The sequence below is a fragment of the Poeciliopsis prolifica genome, unplaced genomic scaffold, assembly GCF_027474105.1.
Source record: "Poeciliopsis prolifica strain line A6 unplaced genomic scaffold, Auburn_PproV2 SCAFFOLD058, whole genome shotgun sequence".
In the NCBI taxonomy this organism is placed as follows: domain Eukaryota; kingdom Metazoa; phylum Chordata; class Actinopteri; order Cyprinodontiformes; family Poeciliidae; genus Poeciliopsis; species Poeciliopsis prolifica.
The window spans coordinates 3,021,894-3,040,552 of NW_026562433.1; the positions used below are offsets into that span (position 1 = coordinate 3,021,894).

General features: G+C 42.3%; 1 protein-coding gene across 1 annotated transcript; it reads right to left on the minus strand.

Moving 5' to 3' along the window:
• Positions 1-894: 894 nt before the first annotated feature.
• On the minus strand, positions 895-17,308 carry si:dkey-33c9.6 (active breakpoint cluster region-related protein). Its single transcript, XM_055060322.1, has 22 exons — positions 17,009-17,308; positions 16,737-16,831; positions 14,389-14,493; positions 12,147-12,377; positions 11,672-11,779; positions 11,541-11,592; positions 11,397-11,449; positions 10,836-10,973; positions 10,632-10,753; positions 10,311-10,467; positions 10,083-10,202; positions 9,820-9,895; positions 8,003-8,098; positions 7,785-7,859; positions 7,173-7,270; positions 6,923-7,021; positions 3,453-3,616; positions 3,040-3,179; positions 2,679-2,813; positions 2,336-2,441; positions 2,000-2,141; positions 895-1,098 (listed from the first exon to the last, which is right to left on the minus strand). The coding sequence occupies exons 1-22, from the start codon at positions 17,058-17,060 to the stop codon at positions 997-999; spliced, it is 2,466 nt and encodes an 821-aa protein (XP_054916297.1). The 5' UTR covers positions 17,061-17,308; the 3' UTR covers positions 895-996.
• Between the last annotated feature and the right edge of the window lie 1,351 nt (positions 17,309-18,659).

Here is an 18,659-nt window from a genome sequence, read left to right on the forward strand (position 1 = left end):
AGTTGGATTTGAACCACGACCGATTGTATTTCAGGCTCGGAGACGGGACCGGTGACCTTTTGACAGCCCTGATTTTTTCCTCAACTGCATTTTAACTTGATGTCGTTCTGTTTACCATCCAGACGGAGCTGGATGTTTAGAGTTAAAGTCTCCGTTTTCTTCCTCCTCGGCTTTCCTGGACACCAAACTGATACATTTCAAATGGGTTTATATTATAAAGAAGCGCAATAAATGAGCTCTTAATTGTGCTTTTGAAATTAGAAAAATAATGGTTGAAAAAAATAAATAAAAAAATGATATGAATTTGCAGGAGTTTGGACCACAGCCACGAATGGCTGAAGCTCCCTCTAAAAATGCTTACAGCTGCATATTTTAATGATTCAAACACCAAATATGTCTCAATATGAATTTATATGCACAGTGAAAACTGTGTTACCAAAACAGCAGAAACTAACACCCACCTCATCTCCCCTTTTAGGTTTGCAGCCAACCAGTAAAATTATTGCATCTCCCAGAATGGCTGCTTGTTGCATTGCTTTTAGATGCTGCATTTTCTTTCAAATATTTTAGATATGCTCCTCAAAAAAACTGCAGAATTTTCCATGCATGACTCGGGAGTTATATTTCTCAGAAAAAGTCCACACACACTTTAGTCTTCAAACATTAAACTACTTCACAGACGGGGGTTGTGTCATGTTTCTATAGCACGTAGAAATATTTTAGCATGGAGAATATGGAGGTTACTGCTGTTGCAGATGGCACTGTGTTCAAATCTTTCTGTTTCAAGTCTGAATCTTCAGTTTGTTCCCCGAAAAGCAAAGTGAAACTGCCACATGAAGTGAAACCGCAAGACCTCTAAATGTTGCAAAATATGACAAAACAACAAGTTTCGTGTTCTCTTAAACAATAAATTAAGTTTATTATCTTACAGCTGAGCTTAAACGTCTCCCCTCCTGTTACATTGACCTCCTGCCGCCCTCCAGGCGGACGGTGGTCTCACATGTGGGTGGTCTCCTCTTCGGTGTCTGAGTCGTACGGCAGAGAGGTCTGGGCTTCAGGGAGGTTGTTGCTCTGCAGGTAGGAGAAAACCACCTGGACCTGAGCACCACATGAAGTAGGAGAGGATTATTTTTGTTGTCCTACTTCAATTAGAAGAAAAACAAATAAATAAATAAATAACAGCTGGAACTGAAACTCCACTTTTCCCAGTGAAGCAGACATTTAGCAGACTTTTTTTTTCCAGGCTTCATCAGGGCCTTTCACCGCATCTTCCAGTCTAGAGGTAAAAATATGGCATGCTGCCATAAATTTATTCTAATTCATTTTATGTCATTTTTGTTGTGACTGTCGTTGACTGTTACTCCTTTTACTCCCCACGTTGTCGTTTCGTTTCTACATTTGCCACACGCTGCACCAGATGTGGTTGGGTGCAGAAAGAAGGAGAATTATGCAACAAAATAAATAACCAATATTTTTCCTGCCATCTTCTCAGGCACAGTCATGCAACTGGATACACAATATTGATTTCCTAATTTGTCTGGACAGCACGGTGAGACATCATCTTCATCTCCATGCCGCTTTGCGTTAACTTTTGTTTGTCATTTTCACGCTGTCTTCATTTTCTGTGTACATATAGTGACAATTAGAAGTTTATAAAATTGCATTTGCATAATTGGCTGTGACTATTTTGTGACCTGACATGTTTCCATACAGCAGAATTTTGCCCTGGTCTTTAACTGGGGATTTATACTAAATGATTAAGATAATTATCTACCACAAACTGCTTATAGCCTGAGTGGATAGAAAGACATTTCTTGTCAGACGAAAAAGGAAAAAAAAAACCCATCACACCGTTTTTCACACCAGCTATTTGTGTGCACTGGATGCCGTCTCATTAAAATGTAAACCAGAAATCAATGAAATATTTATTTTCGTTGCTTGGTTAAAACTTTTCAGGGTTACCGTTTTTCTCCAGACCAAACTTTTACTTTGTTCTGACCTGAATCACCACCTCCTGCGAGATGTCCACTGTGACTCCATTGTGCTCCAATCCTGCCACCGGGGGGCGCAAGAGGCTGGGACCAAAAACTGTAGCCAGGTTCATCAGAGTCATTTTGTTAACATCTTGTCTCTTAGCAACTCTAAAAAAAAAAAAAAATTAATTATGTTTATCTTCTTTATTTACAGGTTCTTGTTGCAGTCTGACATCAGTGTGAAGATCCTGTTACTATGTGACTTTATGACAAATTAACAGTTGAAAACAGCATCCTGTGGGTTTAATATATGATTTAAATAGCAGTTTTGTGTTTTCACAATGAGCAGCAGATTCGCAGACCTTTGCAGATGATGCATGAGGTAGAGGAAAGTGTTGCGGTTGACATCAGGACTGGACTGCAGCAGAGACATCATGGAGACGAGCCGTGAGTCCATGTCCTGGATATCTGTGGGGCAGAGACACAAGACGATGCTACAGGAAAGGCTGGCATGGATTCATACAGAGACGTATCAACAGGAATCACAATCACAAATCTCCAGGGGTTACAGTAACTGTGTGGGGTGATATATAAAAGCAGAAGGAACTTGGAGACGACCATCAACCTAAGAGTTCATAACTTTAAAATCCTCCAAGTCTGATTCTGAAATGTGCCCTTGGTGTGTTTGGGATGTGTTGGTCTTACCCAGAGTTTTTGCCAGACTCTGGAACAGATCAGGGGGAACCAGAGGCTCCGGCAGTTCTCTGAAGTAAAGTTTGAGGACGCCAGACACCGTGTTCACTTCAGCACATCTCAGTCTGGCCACTGCTTCCCTTAGATCTGAGCAGACAGACAACAATAATGATTATTATAACCAATATTACCCCATCAACATTCCTTCCTCCTCGGAGAATGATAATGCATGTTAGACACTGAGTGTTTGCAACCCAGTTTATGAGTTTATGACCCAGATGTTCTCACAGTGATTAATGTGAAACTCGCGCTCAGCTCAGTTTGAAGTCGACCCACACAAAACGTGTGTTTTTTGCCTGCTGCGTTTTCTTACTGGTGTTGAACACAGCCTTGAGCGAGGTGATGTCGGTGGCGGTGCCTGAAATCCTGTAGATTCCCACCTCGTCCATGCCTCGCCGCTCCACCTCCTCCACGCAGCATCTCACCACATGAGGAACCAACACTCCTTCCTGTCTGAGGACAGAAATATAAAAGTTAGAGGGGGAGGAGGGAGATTATAGCATTTGCAAACAAGTCCAAGCTGACTCAGGGGTTGTTTCGGTTCTTCGCTCATCTGTTCTTGCTCGGGCCGCACTTCTGCTTCGCCCACTTTACCACAGAGACCAACAACTTCTGCTCTGTCACGCAAACGAGAGCACAATGGAAACAGAACCCCTGCAAGGAGCTGCTGCTTTCGGCTACAAGGGAGCCGTTCTGTCACCAACGAGACGTCAGACAGGCACTTACCGGGCCACCTTTTCGATGGGGACACAGAAGACGGGTGGTTGTTGAATCGGGGCGCCTGGTGCTTCCAGCTGGTGCGGACAGTACTTCAGGGAGAGAGTCACCTCCAGTTGGCCCAGCTGGAGGGTCTGCCTCCTCCATCGACAACTCAGGCTTGAAGCCTCCAACTTGGCAAGAAGAGATAAAAAAAAAAAACCTTAGAAAATAAGATTTAACTTAAGACTTGTTTTATTCCAAATGACCCGCTCTAGCACACTGAAACAAAATATACCTACACCTCTTCAAATACAGCACCTCCACATTTTTACACTTCCAGCTGTAGTGGAATCTCATGTATATATAAAAAAAACATCCAACTATTAATTTGAAGGCATTTATTTAGTGAGGAAAATGAATCCTATGTTAAAAAAATATATATACATTTCTGTTTTTGCAAAATCATCTGTCTCGCACTTACTGGCACGCGTAAAGCTCCTCATTAATGAGCTGAAATATTTGTTACATTTACTTTTTATAAAGTTAAACAGCCGGTTAAATAAATTAGTAAGCCATCACTTCCTATTTTGCTGTGATGTAAATGTGACGTGGCAGCGGCCCATTTCGTGTTACCCATGTTTCAAAATGGGAAACATGAGAAAACATACTATACGAAACGGGCGAATGAATATCAGGAAAAGGCTACAACAAAAAACAAAGCAAAACAAAACTGTGATTTGCCTGAAGTTGTCAATACATAAAGTTTAAGCAACTACTAAATGGCTCAAAATAACTACAACTGTGACCAACAAGCTCAGTCAATATAAAATTAAATAATCAAGATTTGTCCAAACGTTTCACAGAACACATCAGAAAGACCTGAACATAACAAGTTGTTGTTGTTTTTTTCCATGAAAACAATAAGTAGTGCACTCAGCTGTAACTCACTCTATCCAAACTCACTGCTCAAGACTCCACTCCTGAAGGAAAAGTTTGATAGTCTGGTCAGATAAGAGCAAAGAGTCATGATCATTAGGAATAATGATCGAAGGAATAATTAATAAAGACTTGAATCTACCCAAAGTGCAGAGAAAGGACGCCCATATCCTGCAAGATCTTTGGACAATTTATGCGGCAAAATGGATCAAAATCACATCTGAGCAACTTAAACATTTTCTCTCTGAGGTGATTTTAAGTGAACATAAAATCGTTCATCCGGCACACTGTATACATTTCTGTAAGTATGTCAAATGCCAATTCACTGCCATTATTCACATAAATCCATCTGTTGTCTCCTTTGCTCAGATTTGTTTTTTTTTTTTCATGTGTGCATTATTTTGGTTATTGCTGATATTGTGGTGATTTTTTTTACATCAGCTTCAACTCTTTTCAAATATAATTTTCAACGTGTCATAAAAAAAAATTATTTGCAGCCATTTAATATTTACCATGCATGCAAATATTCCTGACGATGCATCACATTCACACATCAGAATATGCAAGCAGTTGAAACGCACAAACACTGCTTGTGAAAGTGAAGGTTAGGTCCTTCCTTTAATAGATTAAAAGGTTAACAGCTTCTCTTATGCATATTATAAATGACCACTAGTTGTGCAAATGACTCATTTGTATGTATGAAACCAAGAAAAAAGAGGAATGGCTTCATGAAGAAGTGGGACTTCCTCACTTTCTGATGCAAACACTTCTAGCTGCTAGCGCCTTCACCATGTAAGAGACTTCTTGTTCTGTAACATTAAGGTGTTATTGAGTGTTCTGTATCTGTTCCTGTAACAAACTCAATAGTTAAAAAACACAGTTTTACTGATTTCTTTGATATATTTTATTACAAAGCAAGACTTAAACTCCAGGATAAGTTCTTAGCAATTATAAGATTAAATAGAGACAATTATTTCTTGTTAAAATGACTAATAAAGTGCATCTTTTTTATGTTAAAAACACATCTTTGGAAAGTTACAAAGCCTAGCAAAACCATCCATGTCCGTCATCATACTATAACCACAAACTATTTCATTATGGTAGATCTACTCAAACTAGGCCCAGGCCAGGAAGTGGAAGGATGCTTTTTTAAAATTCTTTTTTTATTTTCGCATTTGCTTTCAGCCACCATGAGGTGGGTTTATTCTGGGTGAGGTGCACCACTCTCAAAGCTTTCTGCATGTAGCTCAAAAAGTTTGAAGTTGCTTTCGTCTACCCAGATCACCGCCTTTCACACGTTTGCTGCTTTGCTTTATGATGCCATCAAGTTCTGCAGAAACCTGCTAATGGTCGATTTATTGCACAAGCTGGAGCAGAGACATGTCTGATTTATGGAGGACGGTGGCCCGTGAGGACCAGGCGGACGGACAGCTATCCTGCATGTCAGCATCAGGCTAGATTTGCCAGGAGAGACTCTTCCACTTGAGCTCGGCGTATCTACAGCTCCTCCAGAGTCACTGTGGGCCTTTTAGTTGCATCTCTAATTAATGCTGTCCTTACCAAAGTTTATCTGGACAGCCAGTGTTTGGTGGATTTGCAGTTGTCTAATACTCTTTCTAGTTTTGATGTATTGATCAGTGCTGGATGAAATGTTCAAAGCTTACGATATTGTTTTTAAAGCCTACACCTATTTCAAACTTCTCCAGAACTTCCTCCTTGACCACATCAGCTGCACACATTTGAACTCTGTTTACTATTTAATTTTGTTGAATGCACTGGACTTTATTGCGAGTTTTTAGAGTAAAATTTGGCTAAGGATAAATGCATGTCACCCAGGGTGCGTACAGAAAATTGTATGTGCACCCCCGATGAATCTGACCCACAAGAGCACAACCACATTTCTAGCACGCATCATGTGCATGTGTCGCACAAACCCAGCAAAAACCTAAACCACAAAATACAAGCCACGGGAGCATAATGCACATGGCCAAGAAACACAGCAGATCTAATCAGTTCATGAAAAAAAAAAGAGAACAGAGAAAACAGGCGACCCCTCCCAGAACCGGCAGGGTTCAAACTTCACCTACTCATTTTTCGCTGGCTTCACTGCATGTTCACATTTAGCTTACAGAAAAAGCGCTAAGCCGCCAAATAAAAGGTAAACCAATAACCTTTAGGCTTTGGCGTGCCCACTCCCACAGACTCACACAAGATGTGAGTTTTGACACAACTTGTGTCAAAACACAAGATGTGAGTTTTGACATCTTGTGTCAAAATACATGATGTTTTGACACAAACAAGCTTTTTTTCTCCACAATTTTGTTTATAGTAATGTGTGTCAAGTGATAAAATACCAATAAATATATATGTTCTTCTCTTAAAGGAAAATCCCAAGGTACGCACAGTGCGTACAGCTGCAGGCGCTGCTGCATGTCACAATTTTATATCTGCTATTAAACATTTTGAAGACTCTGCATAATTCCACTTCACAGTTTTGCACCTCAAACCCCAAGGCCCTGAAGCGATTCTCAGCTGGGGTTTGTGGGTTTGCTCTTTTGTACCTTTACAGTAGTTTTTCCCAGAACTGCCTCCTCCCCATCTGACTGACGCACGCAGAGCACCATCATCTTCTGTGCACCGTCCACCTGGAAGGACAGCTCCTGTTCCAGGCCAAACAGAGGCTGTTAGCGCTGCCACAAACCTGGGACTCGCTTCCTCGCTGTTTCGGTCTTCAGCTCTGACCGTTTGCCGGATTGAAAACCAGCAAGTTTTAAAGCTTGCTGGTTCTCAGGCCTAGGCCTGTATACACACCTGGTCCCAGAGCGGGTTGAGGCTGCGGACTGACGAATGTGTCCGGGCTTGTTTGTCATAAAACTCATAGCCATCCACCTCCACACACACATAAACACCTGGAACAGAAGCAGAACCGTCTTCATCGCTCACAGACTGTACTGTTATAAATTTCTCCTAAAATCTCGTGGTACATCCTGGGTGTTCAAAGTGACGCTGGGGGGCCATTTGCAGCACTCAGAATGGTACAAACAGTTGATGCAGATGGAAACCTACAAATTTGATAGTATAATGGACAATGCCACCACGATTTTGTCTTTTAGTAGACGTGTGTTTTTGCTTTTATTTTAATTATGTAAAACATCGACACTTAAATGTCAACCAGCTTTCAGTCTGAAACAGACTTGAGGGCCCCGATCATGAATACTGACACAAAAAAAGAAAAGGAGGAAAAATCATTCAAGAACACTTTGAAAATGAGACTTTTTTTTTATTTAAATGAGACACTTTTGATTTTTTCTGATCTGCAATAACTTACAGATTATCTATCACAAGAAATTTGAAATCTGGTGAGAGGTGCAAACCTCAATATATTTAATCCCCATGTAGCCATTTAAATGCTAAGATACGTACAAGCTGGTTCCTGCAGGCCAGAAGCTGAATGGATCGCCACACTGACAGTCCCACATAATGACTTCTCGTCTTCGACTGGGGAGATACAGAGACAACGGATTGAGCCAGTCATTGAACGCAACACTAATCCAGGACAGACTTCTAAAGCGAGGAGGGTTTCCGGTTTTAGACACAGGATGTGATTCTGTGGCAGAGGGCAAAAGACAAGACGTTTGTACCGGCGGCAGAGCTGTGCAGATGCGGCTGCTGCGTCATTCTCAGTTTCACGCAGGCACTGGTGAGCGTGAGCAGGTCCGGAGGGATGGTTTCAATGTCTGACAAACGGCACAAAAAATCCAATCAGCTCCCAGAACCCATGATGATGAAAAGACAGTTAAACTCTAATGATTCGTCAAAATAAAAGTTTAATATTCTGCTCATTTTAAATCAATGATTTAACAGGGATTTCTTTATCTGTGCCTCAAAATGACACTTTTAGTTGAACAAAATAAGAATTCCCAAAGAAACTACTGGTAGCAGAAATGTCATTAAGGTAAAGTAGATGAAAACATTTAAAAGCATCATGTCTGACTGGTTGCTGTAACAACTGATATGGTTGTGAGAATTTAACCCTGATTCCCTGAACTGAGATGACACAGAAAGCTGACAGCTACAAATAAGGTACTGACTCTTTGCAGTCACTTCACATAACCTCGTTTCTAATAAATAAACAAATAGTGGTTTTTATAGAAGGGCGGTAGAAGCCACAATATGGCACGGTAAAGCTTGAAAACACGGAACCTAATTATTGGAAAGTAACTGACTGAATAACAACAAGGAAGGCTTTTTATTACCTCTTTATCATATCAGTTACACTTTAAAACACAAGAAAATGCCTGAAAACAGGCTTTTATGGCTCCCAAACTTTTTCACATTCTGTTAAAACCACAAACTTCAATGTATCTTTTATGGAAAGGAAAACAAAGTTTTCTATTTTCAGCCACCCCTCCTGGCGTACGTCTTTGGTTTTGAAGAAGTGACGTGAATTTTCTCCCGTCTCACCCGATTAAAAAAAAAAAAAAAAAAAAACTCAGGCTGAGTTAAAAATGTGAAAACCTCACATTTTCAAAGCCGACTTGGACGCGCGAGTCAGACGATCTCTCTCCGAACTTTTAAGGTATGCAGTCAAGCAAGTGTGGTTTGACGTAAAACGAGATAAACACAGTGCTTCGGCTGCGTCGTTACTTCCTGCCCTAGATAGTAGCTCGACCTATAACTTGATAAAGCTGTGCATCAGTATCCAAGTGGTGGGTGTGATCGATAGATACTCCACTGAAGCACTTCTTTATCAATATAATATCTGGGCTCTGATCAGAACAGCGTCCACTGAGGGACACTGAGTGATGATGTTTCTACCTTTACAAGAGTATCGCTGAATATATGTATGACACATGATCAATATCAACAGAAAATACGTCTGATTAGATGGAACGTTCAATAACTTCACTGAACTCTGATCCAGAACCGCACAGCATTCTGGGGGATGTAGGCAGAGGAAGGGTTTTAACTCCCACTAACCAGCTAAACAAAGGTCGTTACACATTTTAGCTCACGTTTTTATTAAAAATAACAAACAACAAGGTGGAGTGAGAGGAGACAACAACTTGTAAATAAAACAGAAAATGTCAAGTCACCAGCTTGGCAGTATTTCAGATATTTAACACAACAACAAACAAACAAAAAAAAAGAATAATTTTCTTTTTTGTGATGCGTTTTGCAGCCAAGAAACATGAACCTGGAAGCTAAGCATCCTCCAGGCTCGAGTGTTTTGCACGGTTTCTCCTAACAGGGTTTTAGGTCATTTTGACAGTTTCTCATAATTGTCCTTCCTCATCACAGCCGTGCACAACGTAGCATCAGTCAGCAACTTCAAATACTAAATAGCTACATCGGCGTTCGTGGAAAACGGGTTGCAGAGGATGATCATTTCTAGGTTTTTCTGTATCCACTCAGACACCAGCGATTGTAATCATGAGTTGAATGTAAGTGAACTCACTTCCTGTGGTGAGTTTGTGGATGATGTCTCTCCACTCTTCCAGTTCATACAGAGAGGGGAAGAACAAAGTGTGACTCTGTGGTGACAGAAACACAGATCCTTACATAGATCTTGTTTGTTATGAATTAGGTGTGTAAAGGCAATAAAAACATTACCAAACTTGTGTGTGTGTGTGGTGTGTGGGGTGTGTGTGTGTGTGTGTGTGTGTGTGTGTGTGTGTGTGTGTGTGGTGTGTGTGTGTGTGTGTGGTGTGTGTTTTGTACCTTGCCACTGGGGCTGTGCAGGTCCAGTCTGCAAACTGGGGAGTGTGTGAGAAGCAGCAGCTCCATTTGTTCCAGTTTCTTCCTGTTGCGAGCCGTCCAAGTCAAGCCTCTGGCGCCCTTCTTCACACGGAGAAATGTTTGTGTTTAACTATTCGCTTTGATAAAACCCAGACCTTTTTAAACATAATAATACTAATTAAAAAGGAAAACGGTCTTCATAACACGCACCGGATTTTGCTGCAGCTGCTGCCGCAGGAGGAACATCTTGGTCCTCAGCGTGAGCAGGCGAACGGCGGTGTCGGGAGGCTGTTCGTGATCCGCCACCCAGCGGAGCCTGAGTCCCGCCAGAGGCAGGTACCAGCTGAACCTGTACTGGTCCTGCTTCCTGGAACCGACACAAGCACTGGATCGCAAGGTTTCACAGTCATCGCGTTCCTGTGGCGACCGCAGCCGCTTAATTGGGATGAGAGTCCCCCCCCCAAGCCCCCCGCTCCCCACGCCACCCACGTTTTCCCACAATGCAGCCACGTGTTCAGGTGCGGAGCTCACCCTCTGCCTGCATGTTTGAATCTGGTGCACAGCAGGAGGTCGGTGTAGAGGAACAAGTGACGCAGGTTGCGGACGCCGTCGCTCGCGTCCACCACGAAGCCGTCACGCATCAGCTGTCGCCTCTGGCGGGGAGAAGAAAACGCGCTCAGATCTGCAGGCGCGCTTTCGTCCTGACAAGCCTCGCCTGTCTGCTGCAGGACTCACCATGCCGTGAGTGAGCGTCACCTCCCGTTTGCTCTGTGAACTCTCGTTGACACCAGACAGGAAGCTTTGTGACAGCCTGAGAGCTTCTTGTAAGGCTGCGTAGTCTTTGTGCTCCACCGGCGTCGTCTTCAGGAGATCCTGCCAAACCGCAGACCGAGGAAAGTCAGTCAAAATCAAAGCAGAGCCGAACAGAGTTTTTGTTTCGCATCGAAACAGGGGCTCCCTACTTCTGGTTCAGTTCACAGTTTGATCATTCTCTAAAATAGTGAAGAAAAATAAACTGTTCGCAAAATGTATTTTTTATTTCTGTCCTCTAATTCCTTCCTTTCTTCCTCAACTGTGTCCTACATCGGTTCCCTATTTATCTTTTCTATGTCCTTCCTATTCTTTTCCCCCTTCTTTAACCTTTGTTTTCCATCTTTTCTCATTTTCTTCCTTCCTTCTTTTGATTTTTTTCCATAATTTGCCATATGATTTAGATTCTAAAACCAACATAAAGCAAATGAAAGGTATAGAAACACTGAAGGAGGGCTCGTGTAAAACAGTCCAAGGTTTTCTCACCCGCAGCACCAGTGTGGTCTTAGTTATTCTATCCAAAGGCTTATAGAGTAGAGCTGCAAAATAAAAACAAAGAGAGCGAAAACATCAACTACACACACCCAGGCTTGGATGTGTCCAATGACAATAAATATCTGCTCTTCCTACCTTCCAGAGTGCATGCCGTCCGAGCTTTATCGGCACCGTTAATGTACAAGGTCTGGAAAAGGCAACAGGTGAAGTGACACACACACACACACACTTAAAAGTTCCCTCTGGAATTACAAGGCCTTCTGTACCTCAGCAAGAGTCCGAAATAGAGGATTCGCTTGTGTGCACTTCCTGACCACTTCCACCGCTTTCTCGTAATTCTCGATGAATCCTCCGTACAGCCCGAGATGGTTCACCTGGCAAAGAGAAACATACAAAAATACGAGGTGGTCAGAAGTGGTTGGTGAACTTCCTCAGCGAACCCTGGTTTGCTGTTGTTTTGTCTGGTGTTGATCCAGCTTTTGTTGAAAACGTCTTCTCACTTTCACAATTTTGCCCCATCAAAGCTCAAAATTCAGCAGATTTTATTGGACTTTCATGAGACCAATGCAAACGAGGAACAGTTTTAAACACTGAACATACAAAAGACTTTCTGCACTAAACATGAAGCCAGAGCTTCACTGGAGTAATTCAGGTCAAAAGGGTAGTCATGTGTTTGAACGGCCTAGTCAAAGTGCATACAGTTGAAAATCTGTGTTGAGACTTGAAGCCTAGCAAACATACCAGTTTCAGAAACAGATCTCCCATCTCCAGCTCAGCGTTGCTGCACGACGCCACGTCCTGACCGAAGCCGCTCTCCGGCGGCGTGTGAGCGCCGAGTCGGGCCTTCAGGCCAGAGTAAAAGCTCTGGTGAACGTCTCTGAGCTCCGGGATCTGGTAGAAAACCGTCTGCACCTGCTGACTGGAGAGCACCGGCTGGGACGTCCCGGCCGAGGCCCGCAGGGCCTTCATGGGCTGAGGAGAGAGGTGTTGCAGAAATTGAAATAAAGCCTTTTTGCAAAATTCAATAGGTCAACTGCTGGTGAAAATATGGGTCTGAAGGTGTGAAGAACTCCCAGACAAGCGACCGCAGAGCACACACACACACACACACACGCACATCTGCAGAGTTCGTGCCGCAGTATAATGCGGCACGTTTTCGCGGTGATAAAGTCACATGACTAATGCATGCAAACTGCTGCATTAGCATTCACTCTCTCACAACACTTTATTTCACACGTAGAGAATGTTTTCTCAGTGTGTTGCGCCCGATGAGAATGGGAAAACGGCAGCGGCTGCCGTCAATAGCAGAGAAAAAAAAAGAAAGAAAGAAAGAAATTGGCCTTGAATACATCGTGGTCTCATTCTTGCACCATCGTTTCCTGTTTGAAAGGGGAAATACGCTGCTGGTGTCCAGCTTTGTGTTCATGCTGAGGGAGTTTCTTATCACAGGTCTGAATGATGCACAGCTGAAGACTGGATTGAGCTTGTGGGGATGTTGAACTTGGTGGGATGTTCACTTTGCTCCAAACATGTCAGATCAAACGTTTTAACCTGAACGCAAAACAGCAGGTCTGACAGGAAGCCAGCGCAGCTGCGGCTGCTTGTGTTGGAAGGCACCGCTTGCGTTGTTCAGGCAGAGATAAAGTTTTGTTTATTGGTGAGATGAAACTCTTTTTAATTTACAAGTCTGTCTGTGTTCCCACCTGTGCGTAAAACAATTGCAGGGAAGAGAAACGGCATCAAGTCACCAGCTGGGAGTCTAATCTAGTAGACACACAAGTCCAGCTGCCATAACAATATGCCACAAATAGACAGACAGTCCAAATCACAGCAGGAAAACAAACAAAAAAACACTATTAATAAAAATAAAAGAATAAAAAGTACATAAAAACGGTCCCTAACCATTCAGGATGCAGTAACATCAATGTCTCCAAAGTACAGATGAGCATCTTACTGCTTTATATTATATTAGACTCGTTTAAAGGCAAATTAATTTAAACACAAGCTTGTTTTAGCCTTACAGTAAGAACCGCTATAAAATATACATCAAAAGTTTAGACAAAAGGGACAATGGCTGATTGTTAGGAGAGGTATTGGTTTTACATATAAATGTCTAAATTAAGGAAATCAGGACTTGTTGATCAATCAGTGAACCCCTTACATAAAGACTGAAATTTTACTTTACAGAAAAGCTTAAGCTTAGTCTGATTTGACTCATAGTGTGTGAAAAATAATCAATGTTTTGATCTAAACCGTTCCAGCTCTGCTTTTTTTTGTGTCATTTCTTGTAACAAAAACAGGAATTTCGTTTGATTTGTCATGTTTATGTCTGTGCAGCAACTAGTAGTGAAATTACTGCTGCATAATTCTGAATAATGGACAGAAATAAATGCCTTTAGTGGTTCCTCATGCAGAAAAGATCGAGTCAGAAACATAATTTTGTGGATGTCGTTTTACTTTGTCAGTCGAGATCTCAAGTGTTTGGTTTTAAAATAGGCGTTGAATATTTCCGCACCCTCCCCCCCAGCCCCGCAGTTTATTTTTAGATAAGTCGCATTAGCTGAGAACTGCTTCGGTTTTTAAGAAAAAGGGGAACCTTATATACAATAGTTGAACAATCCACAAAGAGGGAAGCAGCCACGTTTGGTGTAATAAATGACATCTGGCCCAGCGCCGCTCACTGAACGGCCGTTTGTATCCATTTTCAGTCCAGACACGAAATGAGAGATTACCTTCAGCTGCACAAACACATGCATGAATTAAATAAATGAAGTGGGGGGGGAAGGTCATTGACCCAGACGGTTACTTTTACACGAGTGAGAGAGCAGCTGAACAGTAAAAGGGAAGTTCTGCAGCAACGAGCAAATTCAGGGAGACTTTCATTTGCATGACTTGGCTTAGAGGTTAAGTAAGAATACACTGTGGTCAGACTGGAAACAAAGTGTGTGAGATAATGATAGCAATAAGAGCTTGTTGGCGTTACCGCTAGCAGGGCGTCCAGCTCCCTGAGGTACACCTCCTCGCTGTCCAGGATGCCCCTCAGGACCACCAGCCTCTTCTCCAGCGTCTCCTCGCGGCTGCATGACGTCTGGGAGCGACGCATGAAATCAGTCAGTAAAACGAAACACACAAACTGCGACGCTGCCAACGAGGCGTGAGACACCGGCAGAAAAAACATCTCCCAGGTGAATCGTCTCAAAGCAATTTGAATAAGCGAAAAATTCATCAACTTATTTATAGATCTGCTCAAAAGTTTGCATGAGCACATCAAAGGCATTATGAATTAAAATCGATTCAGGACGATTTATTTGAGGGTTTTTGTCCAGAGTGAAAAGGTGATGCAACTTCAAGGAATTCAACAGATTTCTTTGGGTTTAATATAAAACATACGTAGATTCTCTAACTCTACCACCGCATGCTAATACTTGGTTAAATTAAAGAAAAAACACACACACACTTTTCATAGCTATCTAATTGATGCTGGCACAATGTTGCATGCAGTTCCCGACTTTTAATCATTGACAAAGTCAATATCAGTGTTTGGGATCTTCGTTCTGCTTCGACACTCTGTGTCCGGTTTCCGCTCGTTTGACCCAAACTGCCACCTCCAAGGAGAGAAAGCTGGTCAGGATTTCCAAGAAGAGTCCACCTGAGAGGTTCTGGTCTGACATAAACGAGAAGGTCTGAAAACCACACGGAAACTACACGTCACCAGCGACCGAGAGGGTGGCACTGCGGCTCCGAGACGACACCTTCAAGTTCCACCGACACACAGAGAGAGAAGTCAAATATCTGTGGTCAGATGAGAAGTAAGTTTATCTATCTAGTGGTTCAAACCTTGTGGAACACGACGGTGTTGGCGTCATCTGTTGTCGTCATTTGTTTGCTGATGGCCACAAACATAATATGGGAGATTTGCAACACTTCACCAAATACTGTTGGGGGAATATGTACATATTTATAAAACAGTAACTTCAAACTACTTCAGCCTGTCATTACTTTACAGACATCACTGCAGTTGTTGGTTACAATGATGCATAAAGTACGAGTCACATGAAAAGGCCAAAATGAATGACCTTTGTTGCCCTTGCTGAGGTTATGTAAACATCTGACCATCGCTGCACCTTTTGCCTCTGACCGGGTTCAGCTTCTCGGCCGACTTAAATAAACTTTCAATTCTTCTGTTTCGGTTTTTGGCAGCTGTCGTCTGAACTTTGTCGAAACCGATGCCTTCAGACTCAAACACAGTCCAAGTTAAAGATGTTTATCTACATCCAGTCGCTTATTATTTTCCCTGCAGCTTTCCTGAGGTTGTCGTTTTGCACAAGTGGACGTCAAGTTTTCCTTCTCCTGTGAAATCTGCCAAACCGCTGACCTCTTGACACGTCTCCTACATAAAGTCAACAAGCAACACCATGCTTTTATTGTGAACGTCTTTCTTGTTTATTAAAAATGCAGCTTTGAGTTTTTGGAATGTCTTTTTGCTTTTGTAGTTCTATTTATTCTTGATTTAACTGCTTTTTCTATGTGTGTGTGTATTTTTTTGTTTTTTTGCTCCGACTCTTCACATTTATTGGCAGCATTGATAAAAAAAAACAATGTTTGAAAACTCTTGAAACAAATAAACGCCTGCTACTGCGGCAGCATAATAAAATTTTGGGGAAAATATTCTTAAAGACAAGGAAAGAAGAACAAACTCTTCTGTCACTCTCGTTGGCGCCAGATCTTTTTTTTTTTTTTTTTTTGCTTTTTTAAAGTCGAAAAGTATTTAGGAACCTATTTAGTGTTTCCTTTTGGTCCTGCTGTATAAAAGTATCTTAACGCAGGACTAATTTGTCTTCGCCACTCTTTAAAATGGAAAAGACGTGAGAACATCCCATTGCAATCACATCCTCATTCTTAACAAATGTCCATGTGGTATTTTATGACTCAGCCTGGTTCTTGTTATTTATATGGAAGCACTAGAGTCTCCAAAGCAACCAAAACCAAAACATGGAAGGACGAAAGAGGAAGTAGTAATCCAAAGAGGAATTGCAATTCGAGCAGCGGCCTGTTATTTCACCCAGGTACAATCAATGTCCAGCCTTTCTCTGCTTTGAATAAAGCAAACTAAAGTGTCGTAGGCAAAATGTGAGCACACACACGGTGAAGGTTTAACACTTCTCTGATACGTGTGCAGCCGAAGGTCAAGGGTCATGCACGTTTCCCGTGTGGCCCAGGGCGCGTCATCGCGTTCCTGCTGGCGCTGTGGAAGTTGAATCACTAAAAAGACTCACGAGAAACCCAAGCGCGTCCACGGAGCGACGCGGCGAAGGATGCGGCCGGACTCACCAGCGTGTCGGGGAAGTCGATGCTCTCGGAGCTGAGAGGGGAGAGGAAGCAGCAGACCGCCTCCTCGTGGAAAACATCCTCCAGGACCTCTGATCCTGCAGAAACACAAACGATCAGCGACGACGAGGAAAAGGTTTTCAAAAACTTTTTTTTTTTAATTAAATTGAATAAAAGCTTCGCGTCAAGAGACGCAACACAGGTGTGTCGCCAAAAGAGAGATAAAGCGCATCAGCTGCGTCCTTCCTCCTCCTCCTCCTCATCCTCCTCCTCACCTGCCGCCTGATGGGACTCCAGGTAGCTCAGCGCCTCTTGGTAGACGTTCATGGCGGAGAGGAGCCCGCCGCTCGCCGCTTGCCTTTCAAGCACGGGACTGGAGACGCGGTGCGTGATCGCAACCCAGATGGGGGAGAGGAGACTTCCTCTTTCAGTGAAGAATGAACGTAAGAGGAAAACACAGCCGCTTCCTGTCTGTGTGGAAAGTCAGTAGCAGGTTGATGAGAGCCGAGCACCTGCCGATTGATCCATTCCTCGCCGTTGCTTCCTGTGAGAAACGTTTTGTTTTGTTTTGTTGTTTTTCCCCCCTCAGCGCGGCTCTTTGCAGAGACGCTGCGGCTCCAAACGTCGCCGCGCCGATTAATCATGAATCGATATTTTAAAGCTGAAAAATATTATTGCAAAAGAACAAGATAGCCGCAATGAACTCTGAGTAATTAGTGGAGTTTTCTTTGTTATGTTTGTTTCATGAGCAGCAAAGACAAACAAACAGGGTTTCCTCCTGCAGCTGGGTCTGCGTGGTAATTCAAGGGCGCCCCCTGGCGGAGCGCGACTGAAGGCACAGATGGTTACCTGGGGAAATTTATTTATTTATTTATTTATTTTGCTGAAGGGTTCTGTCATTTTCACAGAGATGCTGCCTGAGACATACATATGTACAGGAACTATAAGACATTTTAGAAATAAAACAACAAAACTATATTATTGAATTCAATGTAGATTTTTAAATTGTTAAAAAAATCCCTTTACGGCTCAGAATGCTGCAAAACAAACATCCAACAGTAGACTGTCGCAATCAGTGGAAGTGCCACATAAAAATATGGTTTCATTAGTGGAACTACATTCAAGAAGTGGGGAAAAAAGCCAAACAAAACTCAACAGTTTGGTTTGTTCAGATTTGCCAGAGTTGACTAATCCAATGTAATGAGAAGTGAGGATCCTGTTACTCTGAGGAGGAACTTTCTGCTGATAACATAGATTACCTGACAAGTTTATGACCTTAGCTCAGATTTACACACCTGGCCAGAAAAAAAACAACAATAATTATTAACTTAGCACTTCTTGATGCTGTAGCATCATAACAGCAACTTCTTTTTTATGATCTATTTATTACTTGTTATCTTTCCACTGGAGTTGGATTAGGTTCCACTTTCACATATGATCTGCAAATTTCTTCATTCGGAGGCCAAAGGATGCAGCAGCTTAACTATTTTTTTTGAACAAGCAGCGCTTCACACCAACAAGACGTCAAAATGCTGTTTTTATTCAAATCTTTAGTTCCTGTGAACCCAGACAAGTGGATATAGATGTAGGGAGCTAAACAAAGCCGTTGTTGTTGTGCTACAAAACGCTTTTCCTGCTGCTGTGGTCGTTATCTGGTCGCCATGAGGACTACATGCAGAATGATGGAGACGCTTTGCACAGGAGGATAGTTCTCCTCTCGTCTCCATGTTCAGAAAAAGGTTCACAATTTGCATTTTATCTGATAAAACAAAACCAATCTGGAAATAATTCACGCCGACACACAGTAGCTCCTTAAAAGGTCTGATTTCTGTGATTATGTGAAAAAATGTCTAAACTTTTTTCCCCCATAAAATGTAACATTTATCTAATGAAATTTTACTCTGAAATATATTAAAGCTTATTTCT

Bases quoted from the DNA above. Each gene is read 5' to 3' on its own strand.
- si:dkey-33c9.6 (XM_055060322.1), bottom strand. From the start codon at position 17,060: ATGAACGTCTACCAAGAGGCGCTGAGCTACCTGGAGTCCCATCAGGCG. The intron at 11,450-11,540 runs GTAGGAAGAGCA...TTTATTTTGCAG, and splicing joins GACGGCATGCACTCTGGAAG to CTCTACTCTATAAGCCTTTG. The intron at 10,468-10,631 runs GTGAGCTCCGCA...TGTCGGTTCCAG, and splicing joins TTCAAACATGCAGGCAGAGG to GAAGCAGGACCAGTACAGGT.